This window comes from Oncorhynchus mykiss, chromosome 11 (genome assembly GCF_013265735.2).
Source record: "Oncorhynchus mykiss isolate Arlee chromosome 11, USDA_OmykA_1.1, whole genome shotgun sequence".
NCBI classification, from domain to species: Eukaryota; Metazoa; Chordata; class Actinopteri; order Salmoniformes; family Salmonidae; genus Oncorhynchus; species Oncorhynchus mykiss.
This window is the reverse complement of record NC_048575.1, coordinates 43,440,888-43,460,285: the sequence shown is the minus strand read 5'-3', so window position 1 is coordinate 43,460,285 and position 19,398 is coordinate 43,440,888. Positions and strand designations below refer to the sequence as shown.

The following is a 19,398-nucleotide window of genomic DNA, read 5'->3' as shown; positions in this document are numbered from 1 at the left end:
TATGTGAAGTGGGTGCCTGATGGAAAGTACTCATTACAAACTAAGCATACGAAGCAGGTCTGAAAGCACAAGACACCTTTATGCTTGAGCCAAGCTCAACGACATGCTGGTTTGTTCACCTAAGGAGAGTGCCATAGTTAGCTACTCAGCAGTGTTTTTGCCCAACCAGGGTGTTAGTTGGGAACGCTCAAGGATATTGTTTACAAAGGCCTAAAATATGCTTTGCAAAGCAGTGTCATAACAGCCTTGTTAATGCCCCACTGAGCAAAACACTCTAATGGCATTAAAATCTAATTTTATTTGTCACATGCTTCGTAACCAACAGGTGAAGACTAACAGTGAAATTCTTACTTACAGGCCCTTCCAACATTGCAGAGAGAAAAAGGGAAAAATAATAGATAGATATATCACGAGTAACAATAACACAGGGTACCCATACAGAGTTGATGTGCAGGGGTATGAGGTAATTGAGGTAGATATGTACAGGTGGGTAGGGGTAAAGTGACTAGGCAATGGGATAGATAATAAGTGGTAGCAGCAGCGTATGTGATGAGTCAAAAGAGTTTGTGCAAAGGTGGATACAGAGGAGGCTGTGGAAGAGGAAGCTGCCCCATTTTACCTCTTCAAGTCCTCAGTGGTCCTCTTAACCTGAAACACAGGGACAGATTGGTTGAGATGCAGCACATTGAATTGGTCTATTTTGAAAAGAGAATGACATTTGGGTTTTTATTCAATATGATAAGTCAGAAGATGGTCAATCTCCTATTATCTACTGGCGTTGACTTTATAAAGTGTCCATAATTTGTTGTAGAGCTGAAGTTAAAGAAGACTCATGTCTATAGCACAACTATTTTTTCTCCAGATAGCACCAATGTATCCAAAAATGGACAGTTGTTATTGCTACATGGTCATTCCAAATCATTCCATTCCCATGGATATCAGATATCACTCTAATTGACCACAGCGTGAGGTAGGTGAAATCTAATAAACTGTTGTGTGATTTGAGAACAAACCAGATGTGTTTGCACACAGACTAGCTATTATTCAAAGTCTTATCTAGGATAGTAGGTGCTAAACACCTGCCATTTGAGGGCTGTTGTGCAGCTATCGAAACAATTGCTGGTAATGCATCCACTTAAAAGTACTGATGGAAGAGCAGCCAGAATTTGACATATCTTGGCACACAGTTACTCACTGGAATTGGCATGTGACATATCTACCTCTCTTTATAATGAGACTTTCTAGAAATGGTTTGATTATGGTAAATTACACCATTGACAAGGTGCACATTATTGCAGGGGCACAACAAAAATAAGCACTCCAAGTTCAGCACAAGAAGCCATTTATCTTTGAAGACATTGGCAGAGTTTCAAATCCACAAATGTGGCTGTTAAAAGGCTGCTATTGTAACTGAAGATGCTGCTTAGCAGTTCCTAAGTAGGAAGAAATAAGGCCTGGAAAAAAGCTGAGTGCTCTGAAAAGGATTTTAACACTTTGGATGATTTCATTAGAGCTGTATTTGTGTCATGCCTCTCCACTTTAGCTCTGCAGCCTTGAAGGTAAAAACTATGTTGCAGTCTGTTGACTGTGTTGATTATGTTGTCCAGACAGAATAGTCGGAGCTCCTTTGGAGCCAGTTTGAGGGCCCTCTTTTTGGTGGAGGACTTGGAGAAAAGACCCATGGCTCCTGTGCATGTGGATGGCCCTGTAATGAAGGGCTACGATGAGAGAGGGCTGTGGCATAGTGGAAACTTTGAGGATGTCTTGGCTATGAACCGGAGCAGCGAGAAAAGTTTGACGAACACGAGTCAAAGTGACCTGTCTCTTAACGACATCAAGGACAGGATATCCGTGAGAGAGAGCAGCAATAAAGATGCTATTTCAGTTAGCGGAGGGAAAGACACAGTGTCAATGACTGAGACTCTGCCTGATGTAACGGAGGGGAGCCCAACCAAGGAATACATCTTGTTCATCTCTGAGACAGAGATGGACTACAACAGAAAATCATGGACAGAGGAAGGAACAATGAAAAGCAGCAGTGTTGTAGAGAACGGGACAGTGAATGCTGAGATTAGTCTGATGAAGAAAGAATGCTGCCCCTTTGGTACACAGCTATACATATCTGTCTTATTACTATATGCAACCTGTATGTCTGTAACTCACTGGACAGATATGTGTGAAAAGTATGGTTGCATTCATATTTCATCCCTCATCTAACCTCATACATATGTCTGTCCTCTCAGAATGCTCTGGATCACTGGGCATGGAGGGGGGTATCATCTCCAACCAGCAGATAACAGCCTCGTCCACCCACCGTGCTCTGTTCGGCCTGCAGAAATGGTACCCTTACTTTGCCCGGCTCAACAAGAAGGGCCTGGTCAACGCCTGGACGGCTGCCGAGAACGACAGATGGCCCTGGATCCAGGTAAGACACAGACACTGGCCGGGAGACACAAGTCACTCAGGTTACTAGACAGAAATGAATGTGTCCACAAAAACCGTCGCACCAGAGAGAATGTTGATCTGATAAGTGTGTGTGTACATCTGAATATTGGTGTCAGTGCAGTATTAACTGGAGTTTAGGAAGTTGTGAATTATCCCTCACTGTATTAAATGTATCTGTTTGGAGAGTTGAAGGGACTTAGGTCCTTTACAGTTAATTAGTGTTTCAGTTGACTGATTGGGTTAACTGGCTAATTAAACTGTGAGCACTGGACAAAAAAAGCTGTTGGTTCTGCTCCTGTGTGTATTACTAGTGATGTTACGTTTGATACCAGAGCTCCGAGGTATGCGTCGAAATCGCTACGCAGCTAAGTTCAAAGCAGTGTGCAGATGTGTCTATCGCTTTTCAGAAGTATGTCATCAATGACGTCCGAAGCTTCGTTTGATCACATGTTTTTTCAAACCGTGGGTTACAAAATGTAAGATCCCACAGATTTTGCTGTGCTGCTGGTGCTTTCTTCAAATCCAAGCTGCTTTCAAACACTGACCTCTACTGCACACCGTACATTACAAATATAGTTAGGATGTTGTTCAAAAAGTTTCACCTGGCAGGTAGCTTAGCAGGTAGAGTATGGAACTATGGCACATTCAGGGAAATTATGGTATGTGGTCGATTCGCTATGAAAGCCCAAAATTTAGATTTTTTTGATGTGACATGACACTTTCTGCACTGTTGTTCAAATATTTTGTTATATTTAGTATAGTATAATAAGCTTCTGTCTTAAGCATCCTATATAATGCCATAGCTTCAGTTTTTGATAAATATTAAACTTGAATGCAAAAAAAAGGTTACATGATGTAAGCTGCGAACCTGGTATTCCAACTGATTTTAGGCTACTAAAGCCAACAACAGTTTTGCTTAAAACAGTGGAGAAAAACGTCTCTGCTAATCAAACGCTGCTATTTATGGCTGACCAGCAGATGTGCCTAATGTGCATTGTGAACAAATAATGAAGCTCTGAGTAATGAAAAGTTTTTCAGTACAATTCAGTGAGCACATTGTCTTCAGAAAGCCTCAGTTTCACATCACTATGTATTACCAGTGGGGTTGCTAGAGCGAATCATAGCATGTATGTGATACACCTCAGAAGTTTTTTGTAAAATACAAATACACGCCCTTCACTCAGACATAAACACTTCTCCGACGTTTGTCTCAGAGGGGCCAGTTCAGAAATCTCCACTCTTCAAAAAAAAAAAAGCTGCTAGAACCTAAAAGGGTTATTTGGCTGTCCCCATAGGAGAACTCTTTTTGGATCCAGGTAGAACACTTTTTGGTTCCAAACCTGGTATTCCAACTGACTGTAGGCTACTAAAGCCAACGACTTACTGCTGCACCACAGATTTTAATTAGTTTTGCTTTTTTTTTTTCTAAGAGTGTAAGGGTTTAGTTGGAATTGTATTAGCAACCATGGGTTCATTACAATGTGGGGATATTGAAAGCAGTTAGTGATAGGAACTGTCTCTTATACAATAGAACTGTATTATATATTTTTTTTTATTTTTTCACCTGTTATTTAGTAATGTTTCCAACAAATCAAATCAGTTTATGTCATACCATGTGCCGTTGGCTCTGGAACCCAGTCTTTCTGGGTATCTCTGACAACGAGCTCATAAATGAGGACCCGAAGATGTGTGATGAAATTTAATTAGGCCCGCAGTACAGTGAGAGGCTGTAACTGGCAACACTGTGTTCATTCCTAACAGGTTAAACAACAAACACTATCAGGGTTTGCTCACAGCAACAGAGCCAGGTGGAAGAGAGAGAGGCGGAAGAGGGGGCGAGAGAACGTGTCAAAGAGCACGAGGAGGGGAGGGTGTAGAGAAAGAATGATCCAACTACATCATCTGAGGAGAGAGGTAGAGTGAGAGAAGACAGAGACATGTGGAAGGGAAAGGTGAGAGAAACAGAGAGAGCAAGAGAAAAGCAACCAAGTGCATGTAGTGTATAAGGAAAATCAGATATGAATCACTGAGGCGGTTTGGTTGGCTTTAATGATGCCACGTGGGATGATGATGTGGATTCTGGGAGCGCTCTGGGTTTCAGGAGAGGGACTTCTTGGTAATTGGGACGTGAGTAGAGAGGTGTAGACTTCTCTCAGCGCTGTGGAGTTTTAGGCTTGGGGGCAGTGTGTTCTGAAAGTGTGTGTGTGAGTGCGTGTGTATGTGGTTGTTTTCTCATCTTAAATCAGTTTGAGGTTTAGAGCTGGCAGCCCTGTCATTGTTCAGGTATAACACCCCTGCTCTGCGTGTCTGTCTGTTCCTCATGTGCATCTATAGTTCCTCAATACCTCCTGAATCTGCCCCCGGCCCTGTAATACTGAAGACCAAATCAATCATTCAGACAGTCATACTTTTAATAATACTGAAATAGTGTATATATACCCTACAGTATGTGTGGCTATACACTTCCATGACATAGACTGACTAGGTGAATCCAGGTGAAAGCTATGATCCCTTATTGACGTCACTTACTAAATCTACTTCATTAGTGTAGATGAAGGGGAGGAAAAAGGTTAAATTATTTTTAAGCCTTGAGACAATTGAGAAATGGGTTGTGTATGTGTACCATTCAGAGGGTAAATGGGCCAGACAAAAAATGTAAGTGCCATTGAACGGGTATGGTAGTACGTGCCAGGCGCACCAGTTTGAGTGTGTCAAGAACTGCAACGCTGCTGGGTTTTTCAGGCTCAACAGTTTCCCGTGTGTATCAAGAATGGTCCACCACCCAAAGGACTTCCAGCCAATTTGACAACTGTGGGAGGCATTGGAGTCAACATGGGCAAGCATCCCTGTGGAACGCTCGACACCTTGTAGTCAATGCCCCGACGAATGAGGCTGTTCTGAGGGCAAAAGGGTGTGCAAATCAAAATTAGGAAGGTGTTCCGAATGTTTTGTGCTCTCAGTGTATCTTGAAGTACAATAGTTAATGTAGGTACAGCAGAAACCCTCACTGGGATAATCATATCTCAGTATATCATGAACAAATGTGAACAACAACAATTAAATTAAGTAATAATATGATCAGTCATGTTTACAATTCAGTGCTGACTTCCTCCACACACTAAGATTTAAACTACTGCCTAGAAACAGCGTTCACATTCTCAACATGAGGTGTCTACTAAGTCAGCTGGACTAATCCAGCCTGGCATGAAAGCGTGTTCTTAAATCAATCTGACAGGAACACAGTATGCCACCGGTACTTTCTGACTCTGAAGAGTTTGTGCCGGCATTACTACAGCCTGTGTGAATGACGCAGTGTTAGCGCTAAGGGTTAACCCCCCCCCCCCCCCCCCCCCCCCTCACACACACACACACACACAAAAATGAAGATTTCAAAATTATTATTATTTTTTAAAGTAGGCCATTACCACTTTAAGAATAATAATAAAAAAATGTAGACTTTGCCATTATATTGGTATTGAATTATTATTACATTCTAAAATATGTGAGAATAATTTGGACATTGCCTGACTTAGATTGAATGCATGAATGACGCTTTTTTCTGTAGCCTATATTGCCGACGCAGGAACACATGGATAGCAGTAGCCTTGATGTCACCTTTTGAATCACAGCATCGTTCTCTCACAAAAACTGAAAAAAATGTAATGTAATCTCATACTATTATAAGGTGGCGGGAATTGGCTACAATAATTATAAGAACTTTTCAAGCACCAAATTGAGGAACTGTTCTGAGTTTCAAGGCAGACCTATTCCAGTACTTGAATTTCTGAGCTCAAAATTGTAGTTCGAGTAGACTACTTCAAACCCCTTGCATTGTTTCAAATTGCAGGTGTCATATAGAAGACAAATTATTTGTCATGTCATTTCAGTACTAGATCGTATTGTAAATGAGTCTCGTAGGCTTAGATTTTTTTTGACATTATATCCAAAATAATTAATAGGAATAGTTTTGTGCAATAGTCTATCTTACACAATTGCACACACTATACTTGGTGTCCGATCCGAGGCACACACACATCTGAACACATTACATTGATGCTTTCTCTGTTAAATCTAACGAGACCCTGCTGTAAAGCAAGCAGGCAACAACAGGTGATCAACCTCAATTCTCTAGGGATATTAGATTCAACGGGGATCCAGGTACAATTGTCTTCACGAATGGACATTTCTCGGGAATCCCTTTTTTTCCAGCACTTGGGCTGTTGCTGCATTGCATTTGCTATCAAAACATCTGTTCATCACTTGACTGTCATTCAGAAAATTACTTTGTGGATCAGATGATAATGTGTGAAAATATACACTCTGCAAAAAAAAAACGACCTTGTCTTTCAAAGATAATTCGTAAAAATCCAGATTTTCATTGTAAAGGGTTTAAACACTGTTTCCCATGCTTGTTCAATGAACCATAAACAATTAATGAACAAGCACCTGTAGAACGGTCGTTAAGACTAACAGCTTTCAGACGGTAGGCAATTAAGGTCACAGTTATGAAAACTTAGGACACTCAAGAGGCCTTTCTACTGACTCTGAAAAAAAAACAAAAGAAAGATGCCCAGGGTCCCTGCTCATCTGCATGAACGTGCCTTAGACATGCTGCTAGGAGGCATGAGGACTACAGATGTGGCCAGGGCAATGAATTGCAATGTCCGTACTGTGAGACGCCTAAGACAGGGTTACAGGATGGACAGCTGATCGTCCTCGCAGTGCCAGACCACGTGTAACAACACCTGCACAGGATCGGTACATCCGAACATCACACCTGCTGGACAGGTACAGGATGGCATCCATAACTGCCCGAGTTACACCTCCATCAGTGCTCAGACTGTCCCCAATAGGCTGAGAGAGTCTGGACTGAGGGCTTGTAGGCCTGTTGTAAGACAGGTACTCACCAGACATCACCGGCAACAACGTCGCCTATGGGCACAAACCCACCGTCGCTGGACCAGACAGGACTGGTAAACAGTGCTCTTTATCGTTTATCGTTGATGGAATGAGCGTTACACCGAGGCCTGTACTCTGGAGTCGGATCGATTTGGAGGTAGAGGGTCTGTCATGGTCTGTCACAGCATCATCGGACTGAGCTTGTTGTCATTGCAGGCAATCTCAACACTGTGCGTTACAGGAAAGAAATCCTCCTCCCTCATGTGGTACCCTTCCTGCAGACTCATCCTGACATGACCCTCCAGCATGACAGTGCCTCCAGCACGTCTGGGACCTGTTGGATCGGAGAGTGAGAGCTAGGGCCATTCCCCCCAGGAACTTGCAGGTGCATTGGTCGAAGAGTGGGGTAACATATCACAGCATGAACTGGCAATTCTGGTGCAGTCCATGAGGAGGAGATGCAGTGCAGTACTTATTGCAGCTGGTGGCCACACCAGATACTGACTGTTACTTTTGATTTTGATTTAATTTAATTTCTGTTAGTCACATGTCTGTGGAACTTGTTCAGTTTATGTCTTAGTTGTTGAATCTTGTTATGTTCATAGAAAAATTTACACATGTTATATTTGCTGAAAATAAACACAGTTGACAGTGAGAGGACATTTCTTTTTTTGCTGAGTTTATAAGGCCCAGCCCTTCTCCCTACAAGTACTGATCACCTTGAGGTTTTTGGCATCTGGAGCCTTCCGTCATGAACCAACTCTATGCAGAATAGTCCACAAAGTCTGCAACGGTATACATGAACTGAAAGACAATTACAGCAAGTTCCCTGATGCTACTGCCCAAGCCAACTACAAGATAGAGTTATATGAATATGGGAATTACCCTGGAGTCATTGGTTGTATAGATGTATGTCATATTCCCATCAAGTGTCCCTCTGCAGCAGATGCTGAGGAGTACAGGGATTGTAAAAACTGGTTCTCAATAAATGTACAACATTGTTGCACGTTGGAAATGTGCAACTCATGAGTCATGCACAGACAAACTTCTTGTTCACCCCCTATCTTCATGCAATAGATAGAGCATGTTTGGTGTATGGAAGAGTCCTTTCCAGTGTCTCAGAAAAACATTGCGCTTTCAACCAAGAAGATGCCGTGTTGTCATAATTGCAACAGCAGTGCTTCACAATTACCTCAAACACCATGGCTGCCCAGATCATCGCATTGAAGATGTGGATGACCTAGTTGACCCAGATGTACCCCGACAATTTTACTGGTGCTGCTTCATGTTTCTCTCTTCCTCTCTCGTAACCAACTCAACACAAAATATTTGCATCTTCATGACATGCTCTTCTTTTAAATATATTAGTTTGAGCTTGTTAAATTCCATGGGCAGTTTTTCATGCATACTCAGCCTCTTTGTCTTTGTCCTCTGGCCCGGGTTAGTGACACAATCCACCCACCTGGCTGCTGCACATGTAGCAGGCTGACCTTCAGTCGGTCTTATCCCCCCCATGCTATGGTGATCATCTGCCTCTACAATAATGATTACATTGCTGCATTAGAGAACATTATTTCTTCAAGAGTTGAAGAAATAATTTCATAATTTTATAATGGGTGTACAAGAGATGACTGACAACATTACATATTCCCTGCAGTCCTGGGATGGGACATGTTGAGTGAATGTGTCCTACCAAATGAGGATTGGAACGGTCCCCCACTTGAACTGTCCAAATGGTCATCTTCAGGGATACCTTCCAGGAGTTGCTGTCTATGAAATGCTCCCTACTAGCAAGTCTTCTTTAAGTTACATTTCATGGTTTTCCACAGGACCTAAGAAAGACAATATAGAAAGTATATTAATAATTATGTTTGATGTGGTTTGTGTTACATTTCTGACACACAAATACATTTAGGCTCCACTGTGTTGTGTTGCACAAGAAAACTAACATTTCAAAGTGACTCTGCTTTGTAAAAGTGGGCTACAGTATCTTACCTTTTGTTTACTTTTTCATTTGAGTTGAATTCATTACAGATTGTAGTCCAGACTTTATTTTTCTTGTTTTCTGTTGATGAATAATGCTGTTTATTCTCAGTAATTGGGTTCACATTAAGATATATTTTTTTAAAGAATTTCAATGACTTTGAAAAAAAACGTTTTACCTCCGTCCATTGTTTGGTTAAGGTGACTTACTCCAATTCGACATAATGCTTTGTTATTAGTGTCCCTTCTTAGGGATAGCCCCCTTTTTTGCATTTTCGCCAAAATGACAAACCCAAATCTATCTGCCTGTAGTTCAGGCCCTGAAGCAAGGATATGCATATTCTTGGTACCATTTGAAAGGAAACACTTTGAAGTTTGTGGAAATGTGAATTGAAAATAGGAGAATATAACACAATAGATCTGGTAGAAGAAAATACAAAGAAATAGCCAACCTCTGTTTTTTTCCACCATTTTTTAAATGCAATGGGATAACTTGGAGTATGACTGATCCTCAAGACCTTTAGTGTGTCCCAAGGCACATTTGGGCAAATCGTGAAGTAGACATTCACATTCATATTCCATTTTTTCTACAAGAATATCATCGTTATGATTTAGCTTTCCAAGTATTAGTAGCCATATTATAAGTTCAACATTTGCAAAACAACCAGTTTTCATAACTTTCATTTTTGTCCAAAATGAAAAGGCATGCTGTCTTACAGGGTTAGAAGCTACATATTACAACATATTACAACATATGTAAAGCCCAGCTCATTGGCGATCTAGCTAGTTTTGTTTGACCCCGATTGGTGCTTATTTGACACAGATACAGTTGTTCATGTGATGGCCGCCCGCGTCATCGGCATGCCATGAAGGCGTTGCTCTCTCACCAAATATGGTGTCCTATAGGATACACTACACCAGTAATAAAATAGTGAAGTCTTGTTACCTTCTAGGATCACTGAGGAATATATACGAACGTGATTTGACTCACTGAAACGACATTTAGGCAGAGATTTTCACAGATTCTTTTCTTTGCAAATTAAACGAGTGGAAATACAAAATCGATCGTGCATGTTTTTAAGATATTTTTTATTTCACCTTTATTTAACCAGGTAGACAAGTTGAGAACAAGTTCTCATTTACAATTGCGACCTGGCCAAGATAAAGCAAAGCAGTTCGCCCCATACAATGACACAGAGTAACACATGGAGTGAAACAAACATACAGTCAATAATACAGTTTAAACAAGTCTATACACGATGTGAGCAAATGAGGTGAGATAAGGGAGGTAAAGGCAAAAAAAAGGCCATGGTGGCAAAGTAAATACAATATAGCAAGTAAAACACTGGAATGGTAGATTTGCAGTGGAAGAATGTGCAAAGTAGAAATAAAAAATAATGGGGTGCAAAGGAGCAAAATAAATAAATAAATACAGTAGGGAAATAGGTAGTTGTTTGGGCTAAATTATAGGTGGGCTATGTACAGGTGCAGTAATCTGTGAGCTGCTCTGACAGTTGGTGCTTAAAGCTAATGAGGGAGTTAAGTGTTTCCAGTTTCAGAGATTTTTGTAGTTCGTTACTGTCATTGGCAGCAGAGAACTGGAAGGAGAGGCGGCCAAAGAAAGAATTGGTTTTGGGGGTGACCAGAGAGATATACCTGCTGGAGCGCGTACTACAGGTGGGTGATGCTATGGTGACCAGCGAGCTGAGATAAGGGGGGACTTCACCTAGCAGGGTCTTGTAGATGACATGGAGTCAGTGGGTTTGGCGACGAGTATGAAGCGAGGGCCAGCCAACGAGAGTGTACAGGTCGCAATGGTGGGTCGTATATGGGGCTTTGGTGACAAAACGGATTGCACTGTGATAGACTGCATCCAATTTGCTGTGTAGAGCGTTGGAGGCTATTTTGTAAATGACATCGCCAAAGTCAAGGATTGGTAGGATAGTCAGTTTTACGAGGGTATGTGTGGCAGCATGAGTGAAGGATGCTTTGTTGCAAAATAGGAAGCTGATGCTAGATTTAATTTGGGATTGGAGAAATCTGAAATCTTGCTTTGATTTATCATCCAAAGGGTCCCAGAGATTGTGTTGTTTTGTTATATAAAATATTTTTTCATAATCGACTTGGCCGGGGTATCCTGGAAGGATATTGATCTCATCCCGTCAGTAGAGGATGCCTGGTTATTTTTTTTTAAATGCCTTCCTAACCATCTTAAATAAGCATGCCCCATTCAAGAAATTTAGAACCAGGAACAGATATAGCCCTTGGTTCTCCCCATACCTGACTGCCCTTAACCAACACAAAAACATCCTATGGCGTTCTGCATTAGCATCGAACAGCCCCCGTGATATGCAGCTGTTCAGGGAAGCTAGACACCATTATACACAGTCAATTAGAAAAGCCAAGGCTAGCTTTTTCAAGCAGAAATTTGCTTCCTGCAACACTAACTCAAAAAGTTCTGGGACACTGTAAAGTCCATGGAGAATAAGAACACCTCCTCCCAGCTGCCCACTGCACTGAAGATAGGAAACACTGTCACCACTGATAAATCCACTATAATTGAGAAGCGAGGTCATTACAGGTCAGTCATTGCACATCTGTAAATAGCCCACCCAACTACCTCATCCCCATATTGTTAGATATTTTTTTGCTCCTTTGCCCCCCAGTATCTCTACTTGCACATTCATCTTCTGCACATCTATCGCTTCAGTGTTTAATTACTAAATTGTAATTATTTCGTCACTATGGCCTATTTTTTTGCCGTACCTCCCTAATCTTACCTCATTTGCACACACTGTATATAGACTTTTCTATTGTTTGTTTATTCCATGTGTAACTCTGTGTTGCTATTTGTGTCGCACTGCTTTGCTTTTTCTTGGACAGGTCGCAGTTGTAAATGAGAACTTGTTCTCAACTAGCCTACCTGGTTAAATAAAGTATTTAAAAAAATGTAAGTACACATGTCACCTTCAGAGGTGAATTTATCAAATCTGTTGTTGTAATAAAAAAAAAATTGTTGTTAGGAGCTCTCCTCAAACAATAGCATGCCATTTTTTTGCAGTAATGGCTATTGTAAATTGGACAGTGCAGTTATATTAACAAGAGTTTAAGTTTTCAGCCAATATAAGACTATGTACTGACATTTGTTGTTACTCTAAAATCTTTGATCTTGACATAACGAGCTGCATGATTTAGAACTGTCCTGTTGACGGAACAACGATCCTTAACCTCTTGAAACTAGGGGGCACTATTTTTATTGTTGGAAAAATAACGTTCCCAAAGTAAACCGCCTATTTCTCCGGACCAGATGCTAGAAGATGCATATGATTGACAGCTTATGATAGAAAACACTCTACAGTTTCCAAAACTGTAAAAATTACAGAACTGATATTGCAGGCGAAATCCTGAGAAAAATCCAATCAGAAAGTGACTCTTATTTTGAAACCCCTGTCTTTCTATGCATCCCTATTGCCCATTAAAAGGGATATCAACCAGATTCCTTTTTCTGTGGCTTCCCTAAGGTGTCTACAGCCTTTAGACATAGTCTCAAGCAACCACAACGTCTGATAAACAATTTCACAAATTCGGCTGTTCTTAATCTTTGCTGTGCTGGAATAAAGGCTATACACTTTTTTTGTTTTGTTAGAACAGCCTCTCTGGTATTGCTTATAATTTATTTTGTGTTTACACTGTTACAAATTGTCAGATCTCTTTATTGTTATTATTATTATGATCATCATTATAATAAGTAATGTCATTATCATTAGGTTTAGTATAAGCAGCCTTGTATAACCTCCATTGAGCTACAAGAGTAAGATGGCGCCGACAGACATGCCGGCTCTGCTTCTAACTCCTAAGCAACTTTGCAGTATTATTTATTTGTTCTGTTTGACATTATTTCCCCAGAATGTTTTTTTGTGTTATTACATACAGCTGGAAATAACTTTTGGATGTCAGAGCGGCGGTAACTTACCAGCATTCCGACCATAAAAACGACATTCCCGAATTGGATCCTATGTTCGTACCCTTCAAGGCAATTGAAATTAACCCAAAGCCTGATCCAAGACGCTGCCGGCAGAGAAGAGGTATTCAGAGTGACTTCTAGTCCGACTCAGGAGGTGTGCACACCATCCACCACTTCTGAGTATATTACCCACTGATGTTAAGTCCATGGACAATAAAGTAGACAAGCTTAGGGTGAGGATCTCTTTCCAGAGAGACATCAGGGACTGTAACATACAGCCAGCTGGGTTCTCATTACATCACATCTCACAGTCCAAAAAAGTGGTCAGATGAAGCAGATGCTGGAATATGTTCCGGGATTCTTCCGATGGCATTGAGGAGTACCCCACATCAGTCACTGGCTTCATCAATAAGTGCATCGATTATGTAGTCTCCACAGTGACTGTACGCACATACCCCCAACCAGAAGCCATTGATTACAGGCAACATCTGCACTGAGCTAAAGGGTAGAGCTGCCACTTTCAAGGGGCAGAACTCTAACCCGGAAGCTTACAAGATATCCCGCTATGTCCCTTGATGAACCATCAAACAGGCAAAGTGTCAATACAGGACTAAGATCGAATCATACTACACCGCAGGGCTTGCAAACTTTTACAGCCTGCAAAGGGAAGCACAAGCCTACCAGATGAGCTAAATTACTTCTATGCTCACATACCCGCAAAACACCTTCTAGGCAGAGTTACAAAGAAAAAGCCATATCCCAGACTGGCCAATGAAAAGAAAATATTAATATGGGCAAAAGAACACAGACACTCTGCCTAGAAGGCCAAAATCCCAGAGTCGCCTCCTCACTGGTGATGTTGAGACTGAAGTTTTGCGGGTACTATTTCATGAAGCTACCAGTTGAGGACTTGTGAGGCGTCTGTTTCTCAAACTAGACACACTAATGTACTTGTCCTCTTGCTCAGTTGTGCACTCGGGCCTCCCACTCCTCTTTATATTCTGGTTAGAGCCCGTTTGCGCTGTTCTGTGAATGGAGTAGAACACAGCATTGTACGAGATTTACAGTTTCTTGACAATTTCTCACATAGAATAGCCTTCTTTTCTCAGAACAAGAGTTTCAGAAGAAAGTTATTTGTTTCTGGGCATTTTGAGCCTGTAATCAAACCCACAAATGCTAATGCTCAACTAGTCTAAAGGCCAGTTGTATTGCTTCTTTAATCAGAACAACAGTTTTCAGCTGTGCTAACATAATTGCAAAATTCTAATGATCCATTAGCCTTTTAATATTATGAACTTGGATTAGCTAACACAACGTGTCATTGGAACACAGGAGTGATGGTCGCTGATAACGGGCCTCTGTACGCCTATGTAGATATTCCATAAAAAAATCTATTTTAATTTGATGTTTGTTTGATGTTGTTTTAATGATCCAAAAATGTGCTTTTCTTTCAAAAACAAGGACATTTCTAAGTGACCCCAAACGTTTGAACGGTAGTGCATATGAAAAAATACACATTTTTAAATTTAAACCTATCGATTTGTCAAAAGAACAGACGAGTCTCGGCCGACCAAGATTTTTGTTTTGTCGGGATAGCCCGACAAAAAGTCTCTGGACTGGAACCTGATTGGTTTGTTGTTTGAATTGGAAAGGGCAGTCCATAAGCGCAGGGAAAAGATATCAAGGATCCTGAAATATTTGGTTTACGATTCCTCCCAATGTGTTCGCCAATCTCATAAAACATAAAAAAAAATGCCTGTGTCATTATACACAAGGGGAGGATGCTGGAATTTTGAAAACAAGTGTTCAGTCATTTTGACAGCTATTGTTATTATTTTTTTTATTACTTAAAATCTCTTAATCTGACCAATTGTGTTAGTTTATACAACGGGTGTGTCTAATCCTGAATGCTTATTGGATAAAACCACATTCCAGCAGATGTCTATTCCACAAGTTGCCACCGGCTAAATATATGACGTTAAAATGCCTATTTACTGTGTTCCATCTGACTGAGCAATCCACTGTCTCATCAGCCCAGCCAGGCTACTTATAAACTTGATCTCCACTATAAAAATCGAGACATTATCTCGACATCATCTCTCATTTCTTTTAGATGTGACTGTAAGTTAGGCATAGTTGGCTAGCTAGCAAGCAAGGGATAAGAACGTTGCCAGCCAGTATGACAATGGAACATTTAAAAAGCATGATTGGGTCGCATCCATAGATACAGAATAAAAAGACTGAACAACTGGGTCATGTCTGTAGATACAAAAAGACTGAAAGACTGGGTCAAGTACCTAGCAACCCTATATTTGTGGAAGGATGAAATAGTAGTATGAATAAATTCATCAAAATGATGTTTTTAATGAAAATCTGTCAATCATTATTTGAATATGTTGGCAACCTGTTGTATAAAAATGATAATGCTGGCCCTCGACTTCATCTCAGGCTTAACAACACCTGTGCCAATATATTCTCCAAACATCGGATTCTCTGGCATTATCACTTAAATGAAACAATATAATATCCCGAACACACACACAAACACACACAAACAAGGTTTTTGATTGCTGTTTTTATTCATTTTTTCCCCCACAGATTAACCTACAGAGGAGGATGCGGGTCACAGGACTAATTACCCAGGGTGCAAAGCGTATCGGCAGCCCAGAGTACGTCAAGTCTTACAAAGTGGCCTCCAGTGACGATGGCAAGACCTGGAGGACATACAAAGTCAAGGGCACAGATGAGGACATGGTGAGAAACACACACACACACACATTATTTATCTTTGTTTTACACACACACCTGCACGCACGGACGCAGAAAATGGAGGCCACGCACCAAGTCTAGGGCAGAGTGGAGGACATGATGAGGTGGCTTTTTAATTAGCCGGCTCACACTGATAGTATCTTCCTGACACTTACCCCCCTCTTTTTTAATGACTTTTAGATTGATTTTGTATACTATTTGAAGCCTTGAAGTCTGTAAAGCACATTTTATTCTCTGATTTGCTATTACTCTAAAACTCTAAAACTAATGAAGCATGCAGAGCATTGGGGTGGGAGACTGAACTCAAAATCCAGTTCTTAATTTTCTTCCCTGAGATCTTTGAGAGGTAGCTCTGACTGTAAGAGCATGCTAGCGAGAGCTTAGACTCAGTGATGCTCTGACCTGTAGGGACCACCCTTTTGAGTCCTGAATTCATCTAGAGACAGCTGCATTCCTAACAAACACACAAACATTCCTTCACCTCAGAGTCTAGTTGTCCTCGGATACGTCCTGATGGGAAAGCCCTAGGTTAATTTCGGAACGGGTCCAAATTTCAGTACGGGCCCAAAGCCCCAGGTTAATTTCGGAGTGGGTCTAAGTTTTTGGACCAGTTCCAAAATTAACCTGGGGCTTTCCCTTCCGGATGGATCCATGGACAACTAGACCCATTCCGTATATACCTGGTCGGATCCAGACCCGGTCCGAATGAGCGAAGCAGCAGTAAAGTCAATTGTAAACTACTTTATAATCTGGAGCTGATAATGCGCGAGGGAGAGGAGGAAAAGAGAGGTGTGAGCGAGTGACACGGAACAGGGAGGAGGAAGGGAGAGATGAGAGAAGGCAACCAACTAAGCCGACTCGTGCTACAGTAGATTAATAGCTGCCACAGCTGGGTTATCATCCAATATGATTACGTAGTAGGTGCCTGTCTTGACTGCATCAAACTGGGAGAAGCTAGTTAAGATAGCTAGCTTGCTAGGCTAATTGAGGCTGCATGCACGTTCTCATCCAGCAATTACAAACAACAACTCCATTCAGAATATAAAGTAGCAGTATACCTGTTGGCCCTTGGTCGTTGTAGCCTATAATTTTAGTTCCATCTTCCATTGATTAAGATATCTCCTAACTTTAGTCCCACATGGAGTCTCATTACTGTATCCTATTGCCGCTTTGTTGATTTAGGATTGGCCAACAACACCAAAAAGCTACATGCTCCACTCTCGTGAAAAGCAAAGGATAGCAGCATAAATGATACAATATATTTTTCTCTCTCTCTCTCTCTACTGCAGCAGCAGCTTTCTGATCTGTATGGGTTCCTCGGACAAGTCAGTTAAAATTGCACATACTTGATACGTGTATTTTGAAATCTGGATCCATACTGGTGAATCTGTGAAGACTTCTACCTCAGAGGGCTCTTTGAAACACTATATAAGTTATTTCTGGGGTAGTTTTTTAAAACAGTCTATACAGTATGAGCGTGTAATTGCTTATAAATACCCATCTTATTTTTCTTATAATTCTAGCTAATTGACCTTGAATGGCAGCAATTTGTTGAGGGGCGAATAGACACTAGAGACACTGCGAGAGACTCTTACATTGACAGATAAACACATTTCTCCCCCCTTCTAATCCCCTTTTAACCCTTTGTCTCTCATATAATTTCCCTACTCAGATATTCCGTGGAAATGTGGAGAACAACGCTCCTTCTGCCAACTCCTTCACCCCTCCCATTGAAGCACAGTACGTGCGCATCTACCCCCAGGTCTGTAGGAGACACTGCACCCTGCGCATGGAGCTGCTCGGCTGTGAGCTCACAGGTGGGTCCCAGTTCTATAAAGTCTTGACCGTAACCATTATGGGTTCAAACACAATCACGACTAGAGGTTCAAAGCTGTAGGTAGAAGTTGCCTTTCAGATCAGAATCCAGGAAGTTTCTGTATTACTCAATAATTACAATAGTGGGCACCATTGAGTATAATAAAATTGAGTATTTTAGGTTTTCTGCCTTTGTAAAAAGGACTGTGTCCAGTAACTCGTTTGTTTCTCCAGGCTGCTCTGAGCCCATGGGGATGAAGTCTGGCCACATCCAGGACTACCAGGTCACAGCGTCCAGCCTCTTTAGAACACTCAACATGGACATGTTCACCTGGGAGCCCGGCAAGGCCCGTCTTGACAAACAGGGCAAGGTCAATGCCTGGACGTCTGGACACAGTGACCAATCGCAGTGGCTACAGGTAGGAAGCTACTCCCCTTCTTCCCCTGTCTAAGGAAACATAGGAACATGAGTTTCTCCCCGGGCCACATTACCAGGAAAAACAGAGGACTGATGTAATAGCCTAGTCACATGGTCATGAAAAACTCCTGGCCCAAATTAATAACTTATTTTTGGGGGGCAGAAACTTGCGTAAAGGAACTTATGACATATTGTATTATATTCAGTGCTTCTGATCCATAAAGGGATCAAATCAAATCCAATTGTATTTGTTGCATGCTTCATAAACAATGCAGAGAGGAAAAAATATAGAAATAGTAATAATAAAAACAACTCAAGGAATAAATACACAATGAGTAAGGGACAGATTGGGGGGGGGGGGGGGGGGTCCAAAAAAGAGGAGGGTTATCAAACTTTTTGTTGCTTTGGGTAGGGTTGTTTTTTTTCTTCTTGGGCACAGGGGAGGGTAAGTGAGTTTCCCCCCCCCCCCTCGTTTACATTCAACAGTTGCAGGTTTTACTATATAATTTCTTCCATTTTAGCTACATTTCCTAATCTGCTTGCATGAGCCTCTATATCAAGGTGTTTTGGTACTTCCCTTATGCACTACACTTCTCTGTGTGCTAACTTTTACTTTACCACAGGTCAGTATAGTCGATCAGTCTAACAGTCCAACCCGCCCTCTATCCACCGTTCATAGAGACAATAGTGATTGGTGGATCGTTTGTCCAGATCTGCAATAAGCTAACTAGCAATCATACAAACATTCAAGCTGCATACATTTTCAATAGGAATAGCTGATAGGCAGCGGAGGCCACATTCATCATTACGCATGAAAGAAAAGTAAAGACATGAAACACAGCTCTATAAAGCTCTCCTATTGATGTTGTTTAGGGACACTAAAATGATCCTACCAAGACGAGCCTAGAACACCACAATGCAATTTAATAATTCATTATTGTTTTCAAGCCAGTACAAAATTCTATTTTAGGCTGCAGTAAAAATGTAATTTGAATAACGGTGCAAAAGCCCTGTGATTTGAATGTTTTATTCAAAGGGTTTCTATCTCTCTGGGGTTAGGCCTTAGCGTCTCTTCCTTTATATAGGCTATATATATAGGCTATAT

At 41.2% G+C, this 19,398-nt stretch overlaps 1 protein-coding gene across 5 annotated transcripts in view; it reads left to right on the top strand.

Annotated features, from left to right (window-relative positions):
- The window catches only part of edil3a (EGF-like repeats and discoidin I-like domains 3a), a 247,730-nt gene that overhangs the window by 170,657 nt on the left and 57,675 nt on the right, over nt 1–19,398 (top strand). For 4 of the 5 annotated variants that reach the window (XM_036935506.1, XM_036935509.1, XM_036935507.1 and 1 more), the window contains 4 exons: nt 2,244–2,425; nt 15,890–16,045; nt 17,733–17,877; nt 18,110–18,294. In XM_036935506.1, coding sequence (XP_036791401.1) covers nt 2,244–2,425; nt 15,890–16,045; nt 17,733–17,877; nt 18,110–18,294 — 668 coding nt within the window. Of the gene's footprint in view, nt 1–1,594; nt 2,105–2,243; nt 2,426–15,889; nt 16,046–17,732; nt 17,878–18,109; nt 18,295–19,398 lie in introns of those variants that run through there. The other variant, XM_036935504.1, reaches the window with a different exon arrangement.